The 21291-nt window shown below is 39.4% G+C and overlaps 2 protein-coding genes across 4 annotated transcripts in view; one reads left to right on the top strand and one right to left on the bottom strand.

The window, feature by feature from the left end:
• Positions 1 to 14990, top strand: part of pgbd5 (piggyBac transposable element derived 5) — a 42753-nt gene extending 27763 nt beyond the window's left edge. The window contains exons 3-7 of the mRNA XM_078399055.1: positions 4573 to 4707; positions 7062 to 7242; positions 9376 to 9573; positions 10871 to 10976; positions 13576 to 14990. Coding sequence (XP_078255181.1) covers positions 4573 to 4707; positions 7062 to 7242; positions 9376 to 9573; positions 10871 to 10976; positions 13576 to 13765 — 810 coding nt within the window. The 3' untranslated portion in view covers positions 13766 to 14990. The remainder of the gene's footprint in view (positions 1 to 4572; positions 4708 to 7061; positions 7243 to 9375; positions 9574 to 10870; positions 10977 to 13575) is intronic.
• A 396-nt stretch (positions 14991 to 15386) lies between these two features.
• The window catches only part of galnt2 (UDP-N-acetyl-alpha-D-galactosamine:polypeptide N-acetylgalactosaminyltransferase 2), a 62528-nt gene continuing 56623 nt past the window's right edge, over positions 15387 to 21291 (bottom strand). For all 3 annotated transcript variants that reach the window (XM_078399058.1, XM_078399057.1, XM_078399056.1), the window contains 3 exons: positions 20083 to 20209; positions 19266 to 19385; positions 15387 to 17442 (listed from right to left, as the gene is read on the bottom strand). In XM_078399058.1, coding sequence (XP_078255184.1) covers positions 17287 to 17442; positions 19266 to 19385; positions 20083 to 20209 — 403 coding nt within the window. In that variant the 3' untranslated portion in view covers positions 15387 to 17286. The remainder of the gene's footprint in view (positions 17443 to 19265; positions 19386 to 20082; positions 20210 to 21291) is intronic.

Here is a 21291-nt window from a genome sequence, read left to right on the forward strand (position 1 = left end):
TCGTATCTGCCTCCACCACCACCCTTGCAATGCATCCAGGCACCCACCATTCTCTGTGTACACAATATGCTGGAGTAACTCAGCCGGTCCAGCATTGTCTCTGGAGAACATGGATAGGTGATGTTTCAGGACAGGACCCTTCTTCAGTCTGACTTGCTGAGTTACTCCAGCAGTTTGTGTCTTTTTTTGTAAACCAGCATCTGCAGTTCCTTGTGCTTACTCTCTGTGTACATCTCGTTAAACCCTGCCCCCTCAGGCTTAAAACTATGCCCTCTAGTCTTTGACATTTCCACCCTTGGAAAAAGGTTTTAACTGTCTACCCTATCTATGACTCTCATAATTTTATAAACTTCTGTCAGGTCTACCCTCAACCTCCGGCATTCTAGAGAAAACAATCCATGATATCTCAGACACTCATTTTCAAAGCAAATGTTACAAGCTACATGAAATGCATGAAAATCTATGTAATAAATGGCTATATCTAAAATGGGATTAAAATGTATCAACATTAAATTTGACATACTATTTATTGAAATGTGCCCCTCGCTGAAATTTGCATGAATGCCATAAAGTAAATGAACTGGTGAGAGGCACCAGTTTCTCACTGACGTTTTGACAAAATTTTCTGCTTTTATTTTGGATATCCAGCATCTGCATTATTTTGTTTTTGTTTACTTGTATTGGGAAAAACTGATGTCATTGATGAGGGAATTATGCAGCTTCTGGGACTGGGCAGGTGACTGATGGAACATTCCGAGATGTGTAATGTATATGAAAATTCTTCTGTACAATTGCCAGGTAAATTACTTAATCGACACTTAACGAATACCCTTCATTTTAAGTGATATAACTAACATTGATTATCTGAATACTGAGGTGTTGGAGCAGTTGGATGCGAGAGCCGATAGATTCATTACAGAATAAATGCCTGTGGCACACTCAACCCATATTTAAACGCAGCTCAGTCATTAAAAGTAGCATTGGTGTTTTGCCTTGTTCTCTTGCAGCCTTCCATCTTACAGAGTTAAAGGTTTGATCCAAATCTTGACTCCAAATCTTAAAACAAAAGCTTGAAAAGAGGTCTTAAGCATTCTTTCTCGCAAGTAATTTTTCTGAAGAAAAGTCTGAAGAAGGGTCACGACCCGAAACTTCACCCATTCTTTCTATCCAGAGATGCTGCCTGTCTGGCTGAGTTATTCCAGCATTTTGTCTATCGACAGTTTAAACCAGTATTTGCAGTTCCTTCCTACACATTAATAATTTTTATAGCTCTCATAAGAGTCTAGTTTTCTTGCTACACTAAAGGTACTATGTGACTGAAAGTACTTATTGAACAGTACCTTGTGTCTTCCAGCTCTAAAATGGAGCCTGTGTTCTGTTAACAACCATTTTGTGCATAGCATTTTTTTTTAAATGATAAAATGGGTTTTGATATCCTCTGAAGGCGGATTACATTTCTTTCCAGATGTTCTATTGAATCGATTACATCCCTCTAAGCAGAGAAATAAGGTCAAAATGTTATGTTTTCATTGCAAAGATAAGGCAGTATTTTAGGCTGAGAGCTTAACACAGTACCAAATTGCTTTTTTAATAATGGGCTTAAATACACAATCATCTGTCTCAGATTGGTGTGCAATCAACAAAGGCAAATAAATGTTTGAATTAGTTTCATTATTCACTGTCAGTATTGCATGGGTACTTTCTTGTGCATTTTTACTTCTGTTCATAGAAGTGCAAAGCTGAATTGAACATTCTGTTTAAACTCAAATGCGCTAAATATTCTCTTGAGTTCAATTACCAGTCGCCCTCGATAATAGACCACATATCCCTAAAATCAGAAGTAAATGCCAAATATTTAATTACATTCCAGTAACTGGAAGCCTATAACAGCCATGCATTCAACTATCAAGAGCCTGTTTTTAATTCCCTCCCTAATCCTCTCACTGGCCAACCCCTCTCTTCCCTTAAAATACATTTAAAAACCTTCCTCTTTGAACAAGCTTTGGTTTAGCTGTGTTAATGTCTCCTAAATGGCACAGAGTCAAATGTTATTACTGCTCCTCTGAAGAGCCTTTAGGCATCTGTCACATTAAAAATGGTATGCAATTAAAACCACTATTCAGCCCTTTGTGTGGAATGTGCAGTTAATTTTCTACTTCAGCGACACTTTCTTGAACTGACCCCATTCTCCATGAGTTCTTTGATTTCAATTTTTTTTAAAATAATGGTTAATAATATCTAAAAAGGAAAAACCTGCCAGGCATCTGTTAGGGACATCATGAGACTTCATTATCTCTTTCAAACTCCAATTAGTACAGGTGAAGAACCATGTCTAAAACCTACTCTGCCCATCTCAGCTCTTGGTGTCAAGGATTGCCTCATCAATTTTGTGGTGACTATCATGGTTTGTTTCATGGTTTGGAGGACAAGGCAACTAAGTTCACCAACTAGATGTTGCTCAATGAATATAAGCATAATTAACATTATTGGGGTGAATCTCTGTAAAAATGGCTCCCGTTTGCTTCAACCTAACTTGGTATTCTCAATATCTGCAATTTTAACTACCTTGTCATCATTTTAAATTACAACATTTATAAACCAGCAATGCTAGCTGACATTGCTTTGACAACATCAGCAACAGAATTGAAGGTGGCCAATTTTGGAACGAGCTCTTGCAGAAAAGGCAATGGGTGTGCAGATAACCGAATGGGAGGTTTATCTTTGCACAGAACTGCTTCATATGTACAAACCAGCTAATTTCGGTACTCGGAAAAGGTTGGTGTTTTTCAGCTGAATTTCAGAAAATGCTGGAGATACTAAGCAGATCAGCAAGTGTCTGTGAAGAGGCAAACAGAGTTTTGGGATGATCATTAAGACAGCATAGAAACGGGCCCTATGGCCCAACTTGCCCATGCAGACCAACCACCTACACTCGTCCCACCTGCCTGCGTTTGGCCCATATACTTCTAAATCGATCCTATCCATGTACCTGTCCAAATGTTTTTAAAACGTTGTGATAGTACCTGCCTCAACTACTTCCTCCAGCAACTCGTTCCATATACCTACCACCTTTTGTGTAAAATAAAAGTTGCCCCTCAATTTCCTATTAAATCTTTCCCCTCTCACCTTAAACCTATGTCCTATGGTTCTTGATTTCCCCTACTCTGGGTAAAAGTGTCTGTGCATTTACCCTATTTATTTATCTCGTGCTTTTATACACCTCTATAAGTTTGCCTCTCATCCTCCTGAGAGGAATGAAGTCCTGGCCTGCTCAACCTCTCCCTATAGCTCAGGCCCACGAGTCTTGCCAACATCCTTGTAAATGTTCTCTGCACTCTCTCTAGCTTAACAACATCTTTCCTATAACAGGGTGACCAAAACTGAACACAATACTCTAAATATGGCTTCACCAATGTCTTGTACAACTGTAACATAACCTCCAACGTGTATACTCAATACTCTGACTGATGAAGGCCATTGTGCCGAAAGCCGCCTTGACCAACCTATGATGCCACTATCACACCACTTTCAAGGAACTATGTACCTGCAGTCCTAGACCCCTCTGGTCTACAACAATCCCCAGAGCCCTGTTTAGGTCCTGTCCTAGTTAAACTTCCCAAAATGCAACACCTCATACTTATCTGTATTAAACTCCATTAGACCTTTCATTAGAGGTAGGAAATAGGAAGACAGAAAATGAGTACAGGTCCTCCCGGGTTCCGAAGGCCCAACTTCCAAACTGCCCATATGTATGGTCGAGTGTTCGGAAGACCAGTGTCTGCTGCTGAGTGGGAAATTAGTTCTCGGCCACATTTCCAACATGCAAACTGTTTGGGTTCTGAACAGTTCTCAGGAACAGAACCCTGTTGTAAGCGGGAAGTCAGGATGTCGAGGGAAGGGGAAAAGGGAGCATGAGGAAAGGACGATGACAGTGGAAGATGGAAGTGAGTCAAAGACATGCGGAGTGGTAGTGCTGGATGAAAAAGGGAACGGTGAATAGCAATAAATTTGAAGGCGGTATAAACAAAATCAAAATACTTTTTTAATTAATGGAAGGTATGAACCTGAAATGCAAGAACTGATTATCAGGAATTGTCAAATACATTCCTAAGTCCAGAGGGTAATGATATGCCCAGATGAGACATTGAGCTGACATTGAGTTTTATTGGACCAGTACAGGAATTTGTGGACAGAAAGGTAGATTGGAACAGGGAATTAAAGTGACAGGCAGCTGGCTGCTTGTGGTCCTGCTTGCAAGCTACATAGAAGTATCCTTCAAAATGGGCTCCTAATTGAGTTTAGTTTCCCTAATATATGTATGACCACGTTGTAAGCAGCATATACCATAAACTAAATTGCTTCTGGATAGAATATTTGCCATGTAATTACTGATTGTGTGAGGTAGGGTCAATACATTCAGATTAACTGGAATTCCTAATTCATAGATTACCTATATATTGTGATTTAATAAACTGTAAGGTTAAATCATTTTATTTTAAAACTATATTGATTTGTATTTGTAGGAAATGTTAACTCTTCATTGATCTATGCGTTTATATCTTTGTCTGTCAGGTACTTCACGAGCCACTAATCGATGAAGATCCGCTCTTCATTGCCACGTGTACAGACAGAGAATTACGTAAAAGGAAAAAGCGCAAGTTTAGTTTCTGGGTGCGACAGTGTGCATCAACAGGCTACATCTGCCAGGTTTGTTTTTGAAAATGTTTGCTGCTTCTGGAGCTGGATATTATAGCACAAATAAGTATTTTAGGTTTTCAGCAACTAATTATCCAGAATGTATTTTCAACTAAACTGCATCTGCAATTTTCATTGTGTTCCCTCTGCCCAAAACTGCATCACCTGTTTATGCTGAGATCAGAAGTGGCTCAAACACTGACAAATAGAAAACTAGGTTAACTTTGTTCTCTATACTGTGCATTTGAATTTTTGTAAAAAGTCATTTTTAAGGTAACTGAATGCTTTTAAATTCTATGAAAAATTACAGGTTTATTCTTGCTGCTAAACCTTGCTAAAACCTTGAACCTCAAATCTTTGTTTATTTCAATAAAGTAATAGTGCAATTATCACCACTAATTGTTCTGAGCTGGAGGCAACCTACTTCTTTTAATGTCAGTATAATTTGTAAAATATAGGATAAGCACGTTGACAGTGCAATCCTCTGTGTGAATTGATTATTGTAAGTGTAGTGATTGTATGTTACTCATGCTTCTTGGCTACTATTTATTCTCAATGATTAACTTTATAATTAAATACGACTTGGGGTCCAAACAGAGAGAGGCAGGGTGACAGTTCCCAGCACAGTGAATCTAGCTCCTTTGTTCAGGAACTTGTCTGGGATAAACGTACACTTTATATGATCCCATTACAGAATTATTTGGCCACTCGGTGACTCCTTGGGCTACATGAGCATTTTTTCATCAGGGTTTGTTACTGCACCTAAATCTGCACTTCTGTTTTGGAAGCTGTAATGCCAATTTCCATAGCTTTTTATGGTGTAGGTTAATATGGCAGGCCATATCTGTGGCTGTATTAAACAATTTACAAGATGGGAGAATCTTGCCTTGTTAATCTCGACCCATATGTATATTTGTTTTCTCTTGAACCTTTTATTTTAAATATATAGCGTACAATCACAGTGGCCATAGGATCATTTCAAAAAGATGGTTGCCTTGAGTCTTGCTTGTTCCTACACTTCCCAACACCCCAATTTCCGCTCCACAAAGACAGTATCGCCTGGCCTTTATAAATGGTCCCCCTTTGAAATGTATCCAGTTCTTTTTTTCTTTAAATCTACTTCCAGTGCACTTTTCAGTGAGTTTGCACTTTCATTCAAATCGGAAACAGTAGTTGAATGAAAAATTCACCTTTTAAAGCCCCTCTGGTTATTTTGCCAATCACCTCAACTCTGACTCCTCTGGCTAATAACACTTTGTCTGTAATGTCAAGAAGCATTCTGCTCTTTAATTTCCCACTCTGCACCCCTTCAATATTTCCAGTGCCACATCCAGTTGTTTCCCAAATGTTCTTTTGAATGTTATTTCTGGCACCAGTCTCACATCTTTCCAGGAGCAGAATTTCTGGGAAAAACAAACCAGCTCCTTATTTTACTGGGCCAACTCTGTGTGTTGAAGTTAAATACCAGTTCAACCCATGGTTCCCATTTTCGGAATAAATGGATGGTCTGCTTGCAGCACACGTGAGGTAATTCCTTCCACGGGATCGATAGTGAAAGAAAATGGAGACCATTTAAAAAAATAAATATACTTTATTCCTCTGCGATTAAGTATGAACATAGAACAGTGCAGCGCAGGAACTGGCCCATCGGCCCACAATGTTTGTGTTAAATATGATGCCACGTTAAACTGATCTCATCTGCCTCTACATGATCCATATCCCTCTATTCCCTACACTTCCATGTGCCTACCTAAAAGCCTCTTAAATGCAACTATTGTATCTACCTTCACCACCACCCCTGGCATTGAGTTCAAGGCCCCCACTACTCTTTGTGTGGGGGGGAAAAAAACTTGCCCTGCACATCTCCATTAAATTTTCTCCCTCTCGCCATATAACCATGCCCTCTAGGTTGGACATTTACACTCTGGGGGGATAAGGCTCTGTCGGTCTACCCTATCTATGCTTCTCATATTTTTATATACCTCTATCAAGTCTCCCTCAACCTCCGATGTTCCAGAGAGAACAATCCAAGTCTATCCAACCTATCCTTGCACATGAACCCCTCCAATCCAGGCAACATTCTAGTAAACCTCCTCTGCACCCTCTCCAAAGCCTCTCCTTTCTCTGAAAAATCCCCCACATTTTTTTTAATCACCTGTATGGAAAGCAAACAATAACCGTGAAGGAACTTAAATTTATCTTGAAAGAGGAGGCAGAGAAAGTGTGTGTGTTTATGTGGTTATGTGTATGTGTTGGGTGTTGTGTTTGTGCATCCTCCAGTGAAATTGCTTGTTGCAATGTTATCTTAAGGATGCTCATGAACCGTGTTGAATGTTTTTTTCATCTTCTCTCCTATTTTCTTTTAGATTTACATTCATTTGAAAGAAGGAACAACCTCAGATGGGCTGGATACTTTGAAGAATAGGCCACAGCTACACAGTCTTGTGGCAAGAAGCCTTTGTCAGAGTTTGACAGGGAAGAACTACATCATATACACCGGCCCCAGCATTACTAGTTTAAATCTTTTTGAAGAGTTTGAGAAAAAAGGTTTGTGGTAAAATTGTGAATTATTGAGGTTAGTTCAGTATTGCAAAGTAAGGTATCTTGAAAAAAAAATTAAAGACTTTAAATCTATTCTTTGCTAAATGTATATATTAATGGAATCACTGAAAGGGGATTTTCATTTAATGTTTCATGCTTAAGTTTTAATATAATATTTTAATATTAAGGGAATATAAATAAGAATTCTGAAATGAAATATTTATCAAGACAGTGCTTGTGATAGCTGCAACAAAATATGTAAAGGGAAGATGTGTAAGCGTGTGGAAATAGTGGAAAATTATGGTAAATCTTGCAGAGAATGATCTTAAGTACTGACATAGTATTGAGTCTATGTCTCATAGACTGCTCTGATTGAACAATACACAAAGTACTGGAGTAACTCAGCAGGTCAGGCAGCATCTGTGAAGGGAAAGGATATATGACATTTTGGGTCAGGACCCTTCTTCAGAATGAACAACGTGTTGCTGTGCAACATTTTTTTTACAAAGAATCACTCAATGCGAACACCTAAAAACTGGTCTAATTTTTTAATGGTATTGAAATTGCATTATCGCTTTCCCAATATTGTTTATGAAAATCCTATAAAGGTTGAAATCTTCATTTGCAAGCTTACACAGTAGTATTGTCTGTTTCCCTGTGTAATGCCCTGCTTTGACAGATGTTTCAAACGCTACGGGTCAATGAATTGATTAAATTTTAAAAATCCATCCTGGATAACAACTTGGTAGCCAGTCCTTGGAAACGAATACCACAGTGCAAGTGGCACTCTTCTGTCTACAGGAAACTGTTAATTTAATGGATGCTGTGGAGTTGAGGGTGGTGGTGGGTTGGGGTGTGGTGTGGGTGGGAGAATGTCCCCAAGGATCAGAAGAAACTGAACAGGCAAATGAAGAATGGCATCAAGATAAGCCATGTTATTTTTGCAGGAGAGCTACGAAGACTCTCCTGGGCTGTATGCGGGTACTCCCAGGCTGTGATTGCCAGGAAGTAATGCCATAGCGTCCTGTCAATAATTGCCTCACTTTGGGGAAGTCTTTGCAGGACAATTTTGCTCTGCCTATGCTATAGGGGTAAGAAAAATTAATTATTTTCTCCTCGAGTGAATGTGAAGTTAGGGTGACCTCCCTAACGCAGCAGTAAACAGCAAACTGATATGTGGCAGAGATCAGCACAACACCTTAGAAAGCCCCTTGAAACAGAAGCTAAGACTCACCGTAAGCATGATCTCCAAGGGCTATGCGATCCAGATAGACATTGTGTTTGAGGTTGTTGAAGGTCATAGAACTGGCTGAGGATAAAGAATGCAATTTGATTGTTGCCCCTTAAAAAAGCATGGTTTGGGAGAATGGGTGTTTGAAGCTTGGTTTATGAGGAAATGGGAATCAATGCGATTGAAGCTCATCCTGGACATGTTTTGTGTGCTGTTCTGCTGTCAACAACACATGGGAGATTTTTTCCTGATGATAGGATTCTGGGGGAATCAAAACCTCTCAAAGTCAAGTATGAATTTCCTAAAAGACATTAAGATGCACAAGTATGGATCATTATCGTTTGACTCAAGGTTAAACTGATTTTAAACTGCATAACAATTTTTTTGTGTGTAAAGAAATTTCAAGCATGAGTCTAAGAATTGATTAAACAAAAAATCCCATCCTGTTTTACCACTGTCTTTCCCCACTACCCACGCAGCATTAAGTTTTGTCATGTTGATTTGATCTCCGTGATGTGAACATTAGTGATTCTTTCAGACAGTTTCTGAGCCAGTTGTTTTCCACACCACATGTTTTGATAATTTTGATAGCTGGTTTGGCCCTTGGGTGTGGTTTAACTAACTGTCAGCATTTCCAAGATTTACACTTGAAGCCATGGCCTAGGTAATCAATGATATTCCCTTGAAATTGCAGGCACTATTACATTGCTCCACCAACTTCTCTCGTTCAATGTTCACACTTCGGCTATCCTTTGTCCATGTTTCTTGCTGTTTTGTATATACCAAAAGCTGCACAATATTATTGTGGCAGTTTGAACCTTGGTCTGGTCGGTATCTATAAGAACTGATCCATTTACGGAATGGGTCATAGAGCTCGCATTCGGATTATTTCTGTCCTGTGCTTTTAGGGATTTATTGCTGTGGACTCCTGAGCACCAGGAAGAGTGACTGCACAGGATTGCCACAGTCAATGCTGGTTAACCCTGAGCCTCCACATGTTCGGGGTCATTACAGAGTGAGAATGAAAAAAAACATGTCATTAATCAGCTGGTCCAACAAAGGACAATTCTACTTCCTCACCAATGCATATTCTCCATTTAAAGAAGGCAAGTACTCTTAAAGCAATCATACTGTTAAAATTAGGAATATTCAAACTAAATCATTTTTTTGCACAATTTGCTTTTGGGTGCCTTGTTGCGGCTGGAGTTTGTTCCCTCAATTGTGACTCCAAGGGCTACCTCTAGTGCTGGTTACAGAGAAGTAAACTCGTTGAAAAAAACAGCTGGAGCAGTCAATATAATCTAGTTGTTAGTATTGCAGATCACTTGATGCCATTCCATTCATATTCCATGCATATGGAAGGGCAACATCTAGCTGCTGATGCCCTTGCAACCTTTTGGTCTACATTGTCAGTAATCTGTCTTTTCAATACATAACCAGACTGCCTTGACACTGAGGTTTACTCTCCACGTTATGTTTTTGCACGGTTGTTAACTTATGCTGTCATTTTGCCTCAAACTTTGTTTACTGCCACCAGATGTTCAGTTTGTTGGGGCTGTGTAAAATCCAACCCTTGTCAGCACAATTAACCCCTTTTGTTTACATAACACCTTTAACATGATTAAGTATTGCAAGATGCTTCACAAAAACTGTCAGGAATTTTATACTGAGACAGATAAACCAAAACCTTAATCAGTGAGAAAGGTTTTAATTAACATTTTTAAGCTGAAAGAGAAAACAATGTTTAGGGAAGCATTTCCAGTAATTAGGGCTCAAATACCTTAAGACTTGCTTGCTCAAGGTTAGAGCAAATGAAAACTGGCGAATGCAAAGATCTAGTCAGTTTGCAGGGCTGGAGCAAGTCATATTATAGCAAAGAGCATTTGTGCATTCTTACGGAACAACAAAGTATGAGAGATCCCTGATTAGCTGCTATTGGATTTTGGCTCCATATTAGATTGGTCATTGAGGGACACAAAATGCTGGAGTAACTCAGCGGGTCAGGCAGCATCTCTGGAGAGAAGGAATGGGTGACGTTTCGGATCGAGACCCTTTAGACAGGGTGAAGAAGGGTCTCGACCCGAAACGTCACCCATTCCTTCTCTCCAGAGAAACTGCCTGTCCCGATGATCTTTTGTTTACTTCTTTGCTTGTTAGATTAAGATGATGCCCTCTTGGTGAAAGGATGCTTTCTGCAACTAGTGATGAATTTCAAATAAAATACATGCAAAAAGTCCACTTTGCCAAATGTATGGGGTTTTTGATAATGTGCTGCAATTTGATAATGTAATTTTTCTGATTAAAGGTCAAAACTTGTATCCTTGACTTTCAAGCTCATTACAATTGCATAGAATAATTCCAAGCACTTTCTTAGTATTTCATCTCAACATTCTGGTCCCACAGGAGTCATAATTAGAAGGAAAAGTGGAGAAATTTGCTGTCCATTAGCAGTAGAGGCATTTGCTGCACATCTTGGGTATATCTGCAAGTATGATGATAAGTACAGCAAGTGAGTACATTGATTGTCTCTGTCTATAACTGCGTACAGTATACCTGCATTTCAAAATTGTTCAAATCACAATTTTCAGTAATGCAAACTCTTGACAATAATTGACAATATTAGTTTTTTTTAGTTTATTTATTTAGATTTTTTCTCGTGCTAATTCCATAAGAATAATTTGTCATTCCCCATCTTAAATTTGTTGGTAATGATTTGTGAATTCCTTTTCAAAGCATTTCCATTACTCTAATAGCTGTAACGTGAGTGTATTCTACGTAAAATTCAAAATCTGTTGAGACTCCCTTAACACACAGCAATGTTAGATTGTCCAGTCTAATTATTTGTAATCATGCATTTATGTATTTGCTTGTAAGTTGCTTCTCAATAATAACTCTTTGGGATGTTGATGATAGTGGTGATATTGCCTTCTGAATGCCACTGGAAAGGTATTTTACTTGCCTCATATCTGCCCAAGCCTGACTGTTGTCATGGTCTTCAACAGTAATTAATTGGTGAGCATTCTTACTTATAACCTAATGACCTTCCCTTCACCATTGATGAGAATGGTTAGGCCTAGTGCATTGCCTTAACAAACTCAGTGATATTTGACTGAGTTGATTAACTTCAAAACAACTAGTTATCTTCCTGAGTCTACCTGGAATAGTTACCCTTGATGGGAAGCCAGAACTTGGTCACCACAAAAGCAGGGAAGCAGCTACACTCCCAGAACGGTTATAGTTAATGTATTTGCATTAGGTAACTGGTGAGGCCGTGTAGGTTTACTTTTTTTGTCTGGTTCACTCTGTCTGTTGAAGATCCAATCTGACAGCTGTGTTTTCCAGTCCTAGCCAGTTCAGACAGTAGGTGCATGAAAAATGTTCCCGATGTTGGGGGAGTCCAGAACCAGGGGTCACAGTTTAAGAATAAAGGGTAGGTCATTTAGGACTAAGATGAGGAAAAACTTTTCACCCAGAGTTGTGAATCTGTGGAATTCTCTGTCCACAGTAGGCAGTGGAGTCCAATTCACTTGATGTTTTCGAGAGAGTTAGATATAGCTCTTGGGTCTAACGAAATCAAGGGATATGGGGAGAAAACAGGAATGGGGTACTGATTTTAGATAATCAGCCATGATCACATTGAATGGTGGTGCTGGCTCGAAGGGGCAAATGGCCTATTCCTGCACCTATTTTCTATGTTTCGTTCTCCTACTGACCACACCTAGAGATGAAAAGTCCCCACCCAGTGTATATTCCTCAATGCAACGTTCTGCTCCTGTCACTGGTGTCTCTGCGTTATTTGTGGGTTGGAGTGGAACATCACGAGGTGCCTCGTGATGATTGATGGATGTTGCCTGATGAGGTATAATTGTCAGGGTGTGTTGAAAAGTCGATGCAAAACCTCTCCCAATTTTGGCAGACATCTCTATATTCATGAAAGGAAGGTGTTGCAATGTTAACACGATTGGGCGTTCCTTTTTCATGCTGTGTAATTAGGAAATCCTGATGTATCCTTCAAAGAATGAGCTCACACTTATCTGTTAAAATTAATTTTGTCTGCATACTTAATCTGTAAATATCTTTAAGCATTACAATACAAGCATAAAGTTCAATCTATAATCAGTAAAGCAGTCTACTTTCACTCTTCAAGAGTGGACAGCTATTACAAGCACTGGGTGGACTATAGGAATGGTAAAACTCGCTAACATTGCAAGAGGATATTAAGCTGATGGTATGCTTATCATTGGCCTGACTCTTCAACCATGGCATGCTGCTATGATGTGGAGCAATGGCTCACATTTCTGAAGAAAAGTTTCCCCTTGCTGTTCACAATCGGTAAAATGTAAGCCACCCAATCCTGGACAGCTAGCATTCATGATGTTTTAAAATTTGTTAATGTATTTTCAATCTTTAAAACCTCAAGGATTCCACAATCTTTGCTTCTTCCCCCCAATTCCATTGAAAACCTATGAATTCCAGTGTTTATCGTTTGCTGTGCATTGAGAAAACTTGCTTTTTTTAAAATTGCCTTTTTTGTACTCCATATTTCCTGCCCGTTTGGAAAATATGGATGTGAAAACTTCCTTTTGGATGAAGCTCTGAGATCATGGCTGTGAAAGACCTCTCCCATTCATGTCAAGTTCCTGCCCTGACCCCATAGTCTTACGATTTTCAGGAATTTAGCCACTCGCCTTTTGAAAGTTACTAGTAAATTTGTTGCCAGTACTCTTTCAGGCAATGCATCCCAAATTAATGTAACTTACTGCAAAACCCCTTGCCTATTATGTTATACCTGTTACTGACTGTATTGTTAATGCAATCAATTGCTGTTCACCCACTGGGGTTGTCTTTTTACAAAGCAAAACAAAAAGTTCTGGAGTTACTCAGCAGGTAAGTCAGCATCTGTGGAGAGAAGGGATAGATGATGTTTCGGGTCAAGATCCTTCTTCAGACTCAATGTCCCTCCACAGATGCTACCTGATCTCCTAGGTTACACCAGAGTTGCACGATGTATGCTCAAGATTCCAGCATCTGCAGTTCCTTGTGCCTCCTTGTCTTTTTATATCTGTGTTTTGAAATGGAACCTAATAATTGTTTGTTCTCTTCCATAGATACTTTATATCCCATAAACCTAACAAGACCTGGCAGCAAGTGTTCTGGTTTGTCCTCAGCGTAGCTGTCAATAATGCATACATCTTGTACAAGATGTCTGAGGCATATCTGGTCAGACGCTACACTAGGGTACAGTTTGGTGAAAGACTGGTCAAGGAGCTGTTTGGAATTGAAGAGCATCTTCCCTGAGTGATTTCTGCTGGCAGTCCTTGTACTGACGTCAAATTGTTGCACTGCATCCACAGGGCTAAACCACATCTCACAACCTTGTCCCAAACATATATTTTTTTTAATTGATTTTTGTCATCGCTGAGCTTTTACTTTAAATCTGCAGCACGCACGTCTCTAACTCCCTGCTCTGCCACGAAGCCTCAAGCCAAAGTGAAGACCATTTGCAAGGAATCTGGAGACGGGTACTGCATTTATAACAACCTGAAACAGGCGATTGAAGAATGAATAGTGGGAAACCTGATTGTAATGCCTGAATATACCAGGGATAACAACACAAGGTTGATGAATTGTGGACCTATTGTGGCTTTTTTTTTTAAACATACGCAGGGATGTGAAATATGCACTTTTGTATGCAAATTGTGCACGTGTGGGAAATCATAAAACCACCAAGGAATCATTTCATTGTTTTGCAGAAAAAAAACCTTAACTTCTCATTTGTTACATTCTTAATGATTTGAGCTTTTGAGTATTGTTCAATAATGCCATCACCTAATGATTCCTCACTCATAGTGCAATCCAACAGCCCTGTTTAGATATTTATAATGAAAGGTTTAATATGCATTCTGAATGTTTACATTGGACTAGTTATTAAATAGTGTTCACAATTCACAATTTCTGCTATGTACTGCATTTAGCAAATAGTGCACCAGATATAAATTACATTCTTTATTCATGGATTATACTTTGTCACTGCAAAGTAGAAGTTGTTGCTTGAAATACTAAATCCCTAGATCATGTATGTGGAGGTAGAGTCTAAACCATAAGATGTCAATCTCTCCTTAGGGGGCCTTGAAGTTCAGTTCAACTGAGTTGTTAGATGCAGCAGCATTATGATAGCGACATGGTATGTGTGAATATGGTGGATGAATTAGCTGGTGGCATCTCTTGTTTCTTAGTGTGTCTGCCATTTATTCAATATGGAGGAACTGTTGGCAGAAGAGGAAGCTGTGTCTCTCAGTGAATTGTGCGAACTAGGGATAGAGGGTTTGTCCATTTCTTAAATCTCTATCTTGGTGTGGAGACAGCATGCAGAGTTAATCTGTTGCTTTCATGTGGGATTCACTTTCTGTTCATTGATTTGTATTCAAGCAATGTAAGTGTCTCAAAAGTGCCCTGTATATTACAAATCTGTTGTATTTAAAATATAAAGATGTATGTTAATTTACAATAAAGGAAAATTGTGGCTAAAGGTCATACTATTGTGTTGATTACCGGTCCTTGAACCATTCAGCAAGTAATGTCAATGCCTTCAAGAAACAGATTTCATTGGTTTGCAACACACTTTCAGAAGTCTGAATGCCTACATGTAAATGTTTTTTCAAAATGAAAACATTCAGCAGATCAGGCATTATCTGTGGAAATAGAAAAAATAGTTAACATTTCAGTTGAGTCTTAAATCTGAAATATTAACTCTAGTTCTGTCAACTAATGTTGCCTAACCTGCTGAGTCTTTTCAACATTGTAGAAAATAGAAATATGAACTAAAAACAGTAATCTTTTTCCAAAAAACACCCTGCAACATAAATGCAATTTTTAAAAGAAAAACATGAAAAGTTGGAATTTAAAGGTATAAAGTTTATTAAAGTTAATTCATTTAAGGATGCTTTCCATCACATCTATAAAAACTATGAGCAAGATCATGCTTTCCAGTGAGAAAAGATGGGGAAGTTAATCTATAAACCAACAAGACTTGTCATCTTTTCAATACTCCACAGTGACATTGTTGTGCACAAGATTAACATTACTCTTTACAAAATCACTCAAGAATTGGAAATTAAAAGAAATTTTACATTTGGGAGAGAGGGAAAAAAACTTAACACAGTCACAAGTTACTTCAAAACAAAAGTGAGTCCAATATTGTTCCTTGAAGATTTGAACCCTGGTGGAATTGTTCCACCAATCCCATTCTCACTTTGCAAGTTGCAAAGACTTCAAGGGATTTTTTCTAATAGAAGAAAAAATATTTAACATTTCAAGACTTATGAATGGAAAGGATGCAGCTCTTCGACAGAATGAACTTTGGCACACTGGCATGTAAACATTTCTTTGAAAATTAATATCATGTTCAGCAGCAGTATAACCTCTTCCAACCACGAACCTGGCAGTTTCACTGTACAGTTTCTGCTCTTAAAAGTTGGTAATAAAATCACTGTCTGCCCTTTCACATAAAGACAGGGGGAGAGAGAGAAAGACACAAAGACATGGAGAGAATCATCCTTTTGTACTCTTGGTTGTGCCAGACACCTTTATTGCATTGTGGTCATTAAAAGTTAACAGTGTAACCTGACAAGACAGCCATCAATTTGGTAAACTAAATAAATATAAATGAAATAAGACTTTACAGAAAATTGATATTAAGTAGAACTTATTAGCAGAGGTGAGCTTGAGAGGCATACGAACTGTTTTCTCCACAATGGCTATTGTTTTCAATTCACAGCCCCTATTTTATAAATTCATGAATTTTATAAATTCATCTTATGCCTTTGAACACAAGGCAAAACAAAAAAAGGTACCGTCACTGCTAAAGATATATTATGATTGCCTAACTTGGATTAAACAAGGTCCCAATCAAATACCGCTTGGAAAAAGTCACTGCAGCAAAAGCTAATGAGTAAATTCTTGGATGGTTTCACAAGTGCAGGCTAGAATCATAAACAGAAGGAATGATTTTGGTAATGTAACAATCATGTAACATAGCTACTTAAATAAATACAAAATAAGTTTGAATTGTCAACAGGTTTTGATCCTTTAAATAACACTTAGCCATGTTTGTGCCTCACAATCATAGGTTACAATTCACATCCATCCTAACCCCAAGCACACAAAGAACTAAGAAAAGTGCTGAGGTTCAGCTAAACAGAATAAAGACATACCAAAATTCACACACAGCAACAGGTTCTGGGTTTTATTCTATACTGTACCATTTCCCTACATTTGCCTGGTTTTGCTTGAACAACACTCATTGGCTTATCAAAACCTTTCCACGTTAGATCTGGAGTCTGCACATTCGCATCAAGAACAAACATCAGAAAATAAACACAGAAGCTTTGCATCTGAATGACAGGTCAATACAAAAAAGTAAGAATACTGAACAATGTGTGAATTGTGAAGCACTGGACACATTTAAATACATGGATATTGGATGTGCTCATAAGCAACCATTGTTATTAGTGCAGGGCGTTTCCTATAAAACAGAAATCCTTATTTTGGAAACTTCCTCATCAGAAAGACTGAAATGGTTCTCAAGGGGATGGAATTCTATGTACCGTCCTACTGTAATTTAAAAGAAAGGTGCTGGATTTTGGTTAAATGAAAAAGAAATATAGAAACAGTAACCCATGAGTTTAAAAACTCAATACAGCAATTCAAGATAAGATGGAATATGGAACTTTTTCAAAAATCGAGGTATATGGTTGAATGCAAACTTGATTTACCAATTTAAATATTGTCCACATTGAAAATTCCAAAATGCAGACGTGTTACTGCTGTAAATTAAGTGTGAATTTCCATTGTTGTGAAAGGGATGGATTACAGACTTCGACAGTGAGTCCTCCAGTTTTGGTATTCCGACTGTCTAGACACAAGTTGCTGTCAACATGCCTTAGTTTCGAGTTGCTCTCAATTTGTTCCCACCTCTGCAAAAACAAAGTATTATCAAGAATAGGTTAACAAGCCAAACCAGCTATAAAATTTAAAAACTACTCAAGATTACAAAATATTCTTCACAGCACTTTCTCCTGGTTCTGAACTCTCAAAGGTATGGACCACTCCATAGTTTAAACAAAGACATCCACCCAGATTATGTACTAGGAGCTGGGATGAAAGATTATCATGTTGGCACATAAGTAACATGGAGTGAACTGCCAGTGCAATGTGCAGAGGCTGCTTGTGAGGGGTGCAAGGATATACCTTGGCCACCGGGCACCTCCAGCCTCCAGCCTTTCTCATCCTTTCCATCTCAGTCTGATGGATGTATTGTCTTCTCTCCATGAATCCACAGATCTCCCTGGGCCAGAGATGTCACCACTTGTTAACAAGCAATGATCACTGGTCATTGAGCTTATTGTTCCTAGCCTTCACTGACAGCTCTTGCATATTGCTTGGGGTGATGAGATCACTTTAACTATCTCTATCTATGTGGGAGTGCCAGTAGGGGGAGCTGCTGTTGGGTCCTCGACCAGATTTTCATCGCTGCAGTAGGGAGGGCGCAAGTTCCAGAGAGCACCTCTTCCAGTAACGCACCTCCACTGCAAGAGACCATTCAGTCCAAACTGATAGACTCAAGGAACTGTAGGTGCTTGTTTCCAAAAAGACACAAAGTGCTGGAGTAACTCAGCAGGCCAGGCAGCATCTCTGGAGGACATGGATAGGCAACCCAAAATGTTGTTTATCCATGTCCTCCAGAGATGCTGCCTGACCTGCTGAGTTACACCAGCACTTTTGAGTCCAAACCAGTGTTCAGACTAGACAAGGACCTGAGATTTCCGTACAACATAGGAGATAATTCGCCCCATCGAGTGTCTGCCAGCTCCCGGACCAATTCCTTCAACCCCTCTGCCTCACTTATTTCTCTATAATCAACTGTCTCTCACATACCCATTAACACATTCCACTCCAATTCTCCTATTGCCTAACTGCGCCAAGGGCAGTTTACAGCTGCCGGTTAACCTACCAAGCCACAAATCTTTGGGATGTGGGAAGGAACTGGAGTATACAGGGGAAACCCTTGTAGACATGGGGAAAACATGCAAACTCCAGAAAGGGACAGATGTCTGAATCACCCAAGGTTCCTGGAGTGAGATGGCTGCACCAACAGCACCACCAGCCACCTTCATTAACCCTATCCTCTCCTTCTGGTCCTTCTCCAACTTGGGTTCATCTCAATAGACAATAGACAATAGGTGCAGGAGGAGGCCATTCGGCCCTTCGAGCCAGCACCGCCATTCAATGTGATCATGGCTGATCATTCTCAATCAGTACCCCGTTCCTGCCTTTTCCCCATACCCCCTGACTCCGCTATCCTTAAGAGCTCTATCAAGCTCTCTCTTGAATGCATTCAGAGAATTGGCCTCCACTGCCTTCTGAGGCAGAGAATTCCACAGATTCACAACTCTCTGACTGAAAAAGTTTTTCCTCATCTCAGTTCTAAATGGCCTATACCTTATTCTTAAACTGTGGCCCCTTGTTCTGGAACTATTCCGTGTTAGCAAGTTCCATATTTTCTCCGGAGGAAAGTCATTTCAACTTAAATTCCCAATTCATTGCTGAAGTTTAGATTCATGAAGATGTTTTAGTTTGGAGTTAGAACGGATTACAAAATTAGAATGCTTTCAACAAAGTGTTTAAATAAAAGGGAGTAATAATTTACAATTCCCAGGCCGTTCTATACACGCAAGCTTTCCAGACACACTGTTGTTTAAATTAAAAGGTTGAGCATAGCCTTTTTATCACCACCTACCTGGCGACTGTCATTGTCTCTGCAGCCCTGCAGCTTTATGAGAGAACCAGCAGACTTTTCCACCACAGTAAGGCACAAATCCATGTGTTTCACCGACTTGTCCTTTGTTAGTGCCCACTCCTGCCAAAATAAACCCAGTAAGGCAAAGTGAGATCTGAATAGAGATTTTCAGGTAAGACTGACTACTACATACCTCTGCAACTGTGCCCCCACCCCCACCGTAAATATAGACTTCCAACCCAAAGGCAGAACTAACCATGTCAAAAATCAAAACCACCTCAATTGCAGGGCATTTGGGGAAATTAATTTATAGAAACAAAGTACTGTAGATGCTGGTTTACAAAAGCAGACACAAAGTGCTCGAGTAACTCAGCTGGTTAAGCAGCATCCCTGGAGAACAAGGCTATGTGACATTTTGGGTTGGTCCGAAGAAGGGTTCCGACTCGAAACCTCATCTATCCATGTTCTCCAACGATGCTGCCTTACCCGCTGAGTTACTCCAGCACTTTGTGCCTTTTTTGGGGAAATGAATTTATTGAGCCTAGAAATGTATTGACTTTGACACAGAAAAAAAATAGAAAGAACGTGGTAATGGGAAATCCAAACTGGTTCAACTAATGTTTGTGGGAGTTAAGTTGTCACATTGACTATTCTGGCTTCCAATCCCCACTCAACATGGTGAATTCAAGTGCCTCACGACTGGCCATGGATGCAGCTTTGCCACATATCTAGACAAGTTGGGCAGTTGCCTCTCCTGAATAAAGCAACAACTGATTAATTATAATTCATTGTAAAAATTAAATTAGAGACTGTGCACCTGATTTCCTCCTGCATTGTGACATTCATAGGTGCCGACAACACCATCTGCAAAGTGACCCAGTGTATCTAGGCAATTGGAACCTTGCTGCAAAGCTCCGAAAGCAATATCTTGGTGATCAGGGACCCTACAAAAGGGAAAAATAATTATTGATCCTACACATGAACAGGCAGAATTTGAGCAATTTTATAACCAAACACAAAATATATATGACATCAGAGAATGAACTCATTGCTCTAATTTTCCTTTTTCCACAAAAGCACATCCTCAAACGCAGCGAATGGAACTTTTTAAAAAAAGTGTAGTAATATAATAATGCAGGAAATTATTGGCAACAAAGAATTGGTAAGCAGTAAGGTCCCCGAAAAAGCAGGGTTACAATTAACATTTATCTGCAAAGTGATCAGAAATGCCCCAGTCACTCGTGGTATCCCACCTGCTCTTTTTGGAGTGACTGTTTAGTTTAGAGAGATACAGCTTGAAAACAGGCCCATTGGCCCACTGAGTCCACACTGATCATCAATCATCTGTTCACACGAGTTCTACACATCTTACTGTTGCATCCATTCCCTACACACTGGGGGAAGTTTTACAGACGCCAATTAAACTACAAACCCGCAAGTCTTTGGAGTGTGGGAGAAAACTGGAGCACCTGGGGGAAACCCACGCCGTCACAGGGAGAATGTGCAAACTCCACACAGACAGCACCCGAGGTCAGGATCGAACTCGGGTCTCTGGCGCTGTGAGGTAGTGGCTCTACCAGCTGTGCCATTTATGTCTTGTAATATTTTACTCCTCACCAAGGCAGAAATATAAAAGAGTGTTGTTCTTCTTAAAATCTGGTTGTAAAAACAGAGAAAAGATACTGGAAACAAATGTAAAAAATGCAAGTGCACAAAGGACTGGGTACCAATGGGTTTTGGGATGAAAGGAGCACCACTCCTACAATAAGTACAATCACAGACATCTACCAGGAATGCTCCGTGCTCAATTGGTGCAATGACAGCACCAAATTCATTAGATATATTTAGTATGAATCTCATCAGTCAAAAATATCAATGCGTAAGAATGGCCCCTGAGATCATGTTCTGAGTTTGTAACACAATTCTTTAAATACAAAGACAAGCATGAAAGGCATGGCTACAACCACACGCAACACTCCAGTTTTAAGAATATCAAGCTAAAGTACGACTCCAATACTATGGGATG

This window comes from Rhinoraja longicauda, chromosome 5, assembly GCF_053455715.1.
Source record: "Rhinoraja longicauda isolate Sanriku21f chromosome 5, sRhiLon1.1, whole genome shotgun sequence".
Classification (NCBI taxonomy): domain Eukaryota; kingdom Metazoa; phylum Chordata; class Chondrichthyes; order Rajiformes; family Arhynchobatidae; genus Rhinoraja; species Rhinoraja longicauda.